The sequence below is a fragment of the Zingiber officinale genome, chromosome 9B, assembly GCF_018446385.1.
Source record: "Zingiber officinale cultivar Zhangliang chromosome 9B, Zo_v1.1, whole genome shotgun sequence".
In the NCBI taxonomy this organism is placed as follows: Eukaryota; Viridiplantae; Streptophyta; class Magnoliopsida; order Zingiberales; family Zingiberaceae; genus Zingiber; species Zingiber officinale.
Genome location: NC_056003.1, coordinates 70,930,917 through 70,937,712, shown reverse-complemented (window position 1 = coordinate 70,937,712; position 6,796 = coordinate 70,930,917). Strand labels below are relative to the sequence as shown.

The window sequence follows — 6,796 nt, the reverse complement described above, 5'->3', positions numbered from 1 at the left end:
CCCTAGCTCTGATACCAATTGTTGGTTGCTACTCGGAAAACCTATAGGTTCCACTGTACAAAAATTTTGTACAAAGGTCTGAACCTTTTCCTAGCTACCATGTGTTCTTTTAAATTAAATTTTGAATCGCCTGCGGAACTTAACACGTTTAATCCAAAACTTAATCTATTTGTTCTTTTAGGTTTTGACTTGGATCTCCTGCGGAACTTAACACGTTCGACCCAAGTCTCCTTAAGTTATTAATTCCATTAAATATTAATTTCCATAAAAGGTTCCCAGTACTGACGTGGCGAGGCACATGGCCTTCTTGGATATGGGAGCAACCACCACCGACTAGACAAAACCTTTAATAGAAAGCTAATATTTAATTTCCTAAAATAACTTTAGGTTAACCAAAGAGAACAATCAAATCACAAGGAAAAGAAAGAAACAAAAGAACACAACTTCGAAAAAACATATTCAAAATTCTAGAACGTAAGCCTCTTGTATTTGGTATTATTTCCATAAATAACTAGCATGATGCGGAAATAAAATTTACTAGTTATACCTTGTAGAAAAACCTCTTGATCTTCTACCGTATTCCTCTTCTAACCTCGGACGTTGTGTGGGCAACGATCTTCCGAGATGAGAAACCACCAATCACCTTCTTCTCCTCCTAGCTAGGTTCGGCCAACAAAGAGGAAGCTTCACCAAGGAAGAAAATCAAAATACTAACCAAGCTCCAAGAGATGCTAGCTTTCTCTCCTTCTTCTTCTTCTTCTCCGAGTAGTATCCGGCCACCACAAGAGCTCCAATAGAAGAGGTAGGTTCGGCCACCACAAGAGGAAGAGAGGGAGAGATTGGCCGGCCACACCAAGGAACAAAAGAGGGAGAGGAATAATAGATGTTGTGTCTTGTGAAGGCACCCTCACCCCTTCTTTTATATTCCTTGGCCTAGGCAAATTAGGAAATTTAATTACAATAAATTTTCCTTAATTTCCTTGACATGATTTAATTGAGAGAAATAAAATAAAATTTCCCCAATTAATTTCAAGTGGCCGGCCACATCATTGGAAAACAAAAGAGGACAAGTTTTAATCAACAATTAAAACTTCCTAATTTGTTTCCGGAAATTTTAAAAAATAAAATTTCTCTTTAAAATCTCTTCATAGTTGATAAAAGGAAATTTCTATAATTTTAATTTTATCAACATGTGAATAATTTTTAAAGAAAAAATAAAACATCTCTCCAATCTTCAAATAAGGAAAGAGATCTAATCTCTTTCTTTAATCTTTTGTAGATCTTTTACAAGAGAGATATTTTAATTTTAATTCTCTTTAAAATATATCTTCCACATAATAATAAAAATTAAAATTAAATTTCTTTTTAATTTATTTTGGCCGGCCCTACTAGCTTGGGTTCAAGCTAGGGCCGGCCACCCAATCTCATACCTAGGCCGGCCCTAGCTTGATCCCAAGCTAGCTTGGCCGGCCCCTATTGGGTGGGTATAGAAGGTGGGTATAGGTGGGTATAGAACTCTATAAATAAGAGGCTACGATAGGGACCGAGAGGAGGAATTGGTTTTGGTCTCCCGATAAAATTAAGCATCCCGTGTTCGCCCCGAACACACAACTTAATTTTATCAATGATAATTCATTCCACTAGAGAACTATCATTGAACTACCGCACCAATCCCAAATTACATTTTTGGGCTCCTTCTTATTATGAGTGTTAGTCTCCCTGTGTTTAAGATATCGAATGTCCACTAATTAAGTGAGTTAGTGACAACTCATTTAATTAATGTCTAAGTCCAAGAGTAGTACCACTCAACCTTATCGTCATGTCGGACTAAGTCCACCTGCAGGGTTTAACATGACAATCCTTATGAGCTCCTCTTGGGGACATTATCAACCTAGTATCTCTAGGACACAGTTTCCTTCTATAATCAACAACACACACTATAAGTGATATCATTTCCTAATTTATCGGGCTTATTGATTCATCGAACTAAATCTCACCCATTGATAAATTAAAGAAATAAATATCAAATATATGTGCTTGTTATTATATTAGGATTAAGAGCACACACTTCCATAATAACCGAGGTCTTTGTTCCTTTATAAAGTCAGTATAAAAGAAACGACCTCAAATGGTCCTACTCAATACACTCTGAGTGTACTAGTGTAATTATATAGTCAAGATAAACTAATACCTAATTACACTACGACCTTCTAATGGTTTGTTCCTTTCCATTCTGGTCGTGAGTTACTGTTTATAATTTATAAGGTACTGATAACATCATCTTCTGTATGTGGCACCACATACTATGTTATCTACAATATAAATTAAATGAACAACTACAAACAAATGTAGATAATTAGACCAAATGTGATTCTTTATTCATAATGAATGTTTACAAAGCTTAGGCTTTCAGTATACACTCCAACACCATCAGCTAAATAGTAACCCATATTGTACTCTTTTCCTTGAATGACATAATGAGCAGGAATTGTAATACCTGCAGCAAGATTAGCAAAAAGATGAGAAGACTCAAGTACATTAATATCATTGTTCGATCCTGGCAACCCAAAATACGCATGCCAAATCCACAGATCATAATCGGCTACAACTTCTAGAATAATTGTTGGCTTTCCACTACGACCAGAATATTGTCCTGCCCAAGCTATTGGACAATTTTGCCATCTCCAATGCATGTAATCTAGGCTACCTAACATACCTGGAAAACCTCGTAGCTCACTAATATGAAGTTGCCTAGCAACATCGTGTGCATTTGGAGATCGTAGGTGCTGCCCTCCAAAAACTTCAACAACGGCATGACAAAATCGTTTCACACTTTCAATAGCAGTTGATTCCCCTATTTTAATGTACTCATCAGTAGCATCTGCTGGTACACCATATGCTAATATCTGAAATGCAGCTGTTATTTTTTGCAAGCTTGACAAACCAAGTCTTCCAAGCCCATCTCTTCTCTGTATAAAATAGTTGTCATGATTAGTAACAGCATCACAGATACACATAAATAAATTCTGTCCCATTCTGAATCATCTTTGAAACATTGCATCATTATACAATGCATTTTCGGTGAAATAATCATTGAATAGATTACGATCAGCAGCTTCACGATTACGATTGATCATCTTATGACCAGGAATTGAGCATCGATGCTGGCTTTTGTTGCTTCCTTCATTGAGAGAATTTAAGACAATTTGATTATTGGTAGAAATCACCTGAGCGATCAGTTGTTGCCTTGCACTAAAACTTTCTGCATAGTTATCATCATCAGAGCTTGAAGATGGTAAATTTGATGAACCTTCAATATTGTTATCCATTTTCTGAGATAATTGAATGGATGAGGTACATGTTGCTTATGGGGTATGTATTTATAATGTATGTTATAAACACATTTGGATAAATATGCACAGATGACGTGACACAACAATGACAACATCGAGACAAGTTTAGCAGGCGACGTGACCGGGCATTGAAAACACATTTTTGTGTGCCAAGATGATGACCTAACAATGAACACATTTGGACAAATATGCACAGATGACGTGACATAACAATGACAACATCGAGACAAGTTTGGCAGGCGACGTGACCGGGCATTAAACACACATTTTTGTGTGCCCAGATGACGTGACCTAACAATGAACACATTTAGACAAATATGCACAGATGACGTGACACAACAATGACAACATCAGGACAAGTTTGGTAGGCGACGTGACCGGACATTGAACACACATTTTTGTGTGCCCAGATGACATGACCTAACAATGAACACATTTGGACAAATATGCATAGATGACATGACACAATAATGACAACATCGGGACAAGTTTAGCAGGCGACGTGACCAGGCATTGAACACACATTTTTGTGTCCAGATGACGTGACCTAACAATAAACACATTTGGACAAATATGCACAGATGATGTGACACAACAATGACAACATCGGGACAAGTTTGGCAGGCGAAGTGACCGGGCATTGAACACACATTTTTTTGTGTCCAAATGACATGACCTAACAATGAACACATTTGGAAAAATATGCACAGATGACGTGACACAACAATGACAACATCGGGACAAGTTTGGCAGGCGACGTGACATGACACTGAATCAAAATTTGCATAATTTTATATTCACATTTTTTCACTATATAATAGCTTACCAGATATTGGTATAACACATTGTATGTCAACAATTTTTGTGAGGGTTTCTCTTCTACTAAAATGAGTGCAACCCCCAGACAAGCTTCATACTCATTTGAAGAAGATAAACACTTATGTTATGTTTACCTTCATATTTCACAAAATCCAATCATTGGGATCAACCAATCGAAGGATCAATTCTTGGCAAGAGTTGAGAAAGAGTTTCATGCAGATCTAAATTTTGCGCATCATAGCCGACCGCTAAGATCTTTGCAAAAAAGAATGCTTCTTATGCTAAGTTCAGTATCCAAAATGAAAGGTTGCATTCGGCAAATTGAACATCTAAATCCTAGTGGAGCATCGGAACAAGATATTGTAAGTTACTATGCTCATATTTATTTTAGACTATCTAAATTTTAAAATCTAAGTCTAAATTTATTAATACATATTATTATCTTCATAACTGATGTTCAATTATTTTCTTGCAGTTAACTCGTGCTAAAATGTTATTTGCAGAAGACCCAAAATACACAAAGGGTTTCAAATTTGATCATGTCTGGAATATTCTCAAAGACATTGAAAAATTTGGCACTGACACTATGAATACTGCATCCATGAAATCGCAACAACAAAATGCTAATGCTGGTTCATCTGAACAACAATTCTCCGAGGAAGCATTTCATACACCTTCATCTCCTTGTGTGTCTGCTTTTGATCTTAATATCACTGATTCAGATAGCGGTGGTAGTTCTATTAAACGACCTCCAAGGGTGAAAAAAGTAAAAATGAAGAAAAAGATTGATGAACAAATTGCAAAGGTAATTAATATTAATGCTCAACTTGTTGAGGCAATGAATGCAAGTACTGCTGCTACTACAAAAATGGCAGATACTATGCTTTACAAGGAAGAAAGCAAAATTTTATTCAAAGATTTGAACTCGATCTCTAACCCGATGATACGTGAATATATTCGCAATGAGCAAATTAGAATTATGCAAAAGAGAATGCAAGTACAAGGATCTCATTCAGTTGCACATCAAGGAGAAGGATCTCAAACATCTCAAATATAGGGAGAAGGATCACAACTAAATCAATATCAAGGTGAAGATCAAGAATCTCAGAATCCTACGAATATTTTTGGACAATTTCATAATTATTTTAGCGGAATGGGGAGTGATCTTCCTGAATATTAGTATTATAATATTATTAAAGTAATTTTAAGTTTATGTGTGCTTTATTAGTATCGTTTGTACCATATACTTGTTTGTTAAGCTTAGTTAATTATGTTTTTAAGTTTGTATTAGTAATATTTTAATTTAATATCATTACAATCTTTATTTTATATGTCAATATAATGGGTAATGTATTGTATATTTATGCATATCAAAAAATTTAATATTTTATTGTATTATGTTTATAAAATTAGTGATAATTTATAAATGTAATTAAAATTAAAATATATTAAATATAATTAAAATAATAATTTTAGTAAATTAAATATTTACAAATATACATAATAAAATTTAAATATTCTATTAAATGCACTTAATTTAAATTTATAATAAATAATAATTACATTTAATTATACTATAAATAAGATAAAGAAAATAATAATTATTAATTAATTACATTTGATTTTATTATAATATAATAAAAATAAAAATAAAAAATCTCTCCATCACCAAATATAGTGATGTGAATAATGCAACACCAAATATGGTGTCATGCCCCGGGTGAGTCTCTACTGAAAAATTTCGGCAGCATCTCCCCTGTACCGGTGACAATCTGAACCTCACATACATGCAATATACATCAGCCACATGCGACTGGAATATATGTACACAAAAGAAACAACAACCACGCAGTAATACTCACAGCCTACTCGGCTGGATAAAAGAACTAACAACAATCATGCAACTAATATGTAACCCACACGGCTATATCAAAGCACAACGAAGAGACGAAGAGGAAACCCACAAATACCAAAGTCCACGAAACACATCACAGATACAAGTCCACAATACACGTATCCAAACATAGTTCGTTCTCACAACTCTAAATCCAACAAATACGAAGAGTAGGAAAAGAGAAGCAAAACCGATAAGAGTCCTCGGATATAACATGGGAAGTGGGACCGACTGGCAATGTACTCCAAGCAGATCCATATCATCTACCTACTAGCTGAATCAAAATGGGATAGACGGGGTGGTGAGTAAAGGAAACTCAGCGGGTAATAGATAGAATAAAACATGGTTTACATAATAAAGTAGATATTAAGAATACAATCTCCATAAAAGAAATAAGACCATGCTGTCCAAATATAATACATCTAACCCTATCTGTTACAACAATACATGAACATACCTGACATAACAAATGCACATAACATAAATGTACATATCCGAAAAGAAATAATACCATGATACCATGATCCGTAAACTCACCGAGGCAACAACATACTCCTGACACCTGTGCAATACATATACGACTGCAAATATATGTAAAGTAAATGACATGTATGTGGCATGACATCCAAATGTAACAACCATAGCTTAAACAAGTGCAACATATCACAAACACATGCAACTAGTATCTACTAGGCATGTATGCAAACATAACTCCACAGATGCACCGCGC

The 6,796-nt window shown here is 34.9% G+C and overlaps 1 protein-coding gene across 1 annotated transcript; it reads left to right on the top strand.

Moving 5' to 3' along the window:
- Positions 1 to 4,471: 4,471 nt before the first annotated feature.
- On the top strand, positions 4,472 to 5,229 carry LOC122023049. The gene is made up of 2 exons (XM_042581146.1): positions 4,472 to 4,534; positions 4,648 to 5,229. The coding sequence occupies exons 1-2, from the start codon at positions 4,472 to 4,474 to the stop codon at positions 5,227 to 5,229; spliced, it is 645 nt and encodes a 214-aa protein (XP_042437080.1).
- The last annotated feature ends 1,567 nt before the right edge of the window (positions 5,230 to 6,796 follow it).

Excerpts from the sequence above, each read along its gene's own strand:
- LOC122023049 (XM_042581146.1), top strand. The coding sequence starts at position 4,472 with ATGAAAGGTTGCATTCGGCAAATTGAACATCTAAATCCTAGTGGAGCA. Across the intron at positions 4,535-4,647 it reads GAGCATCGGAACAAGATATT|TTAACTCGTGCTAAAATGTT; the intron begins GTAAGTTACTAT and ends ATTTTCTTGCAG.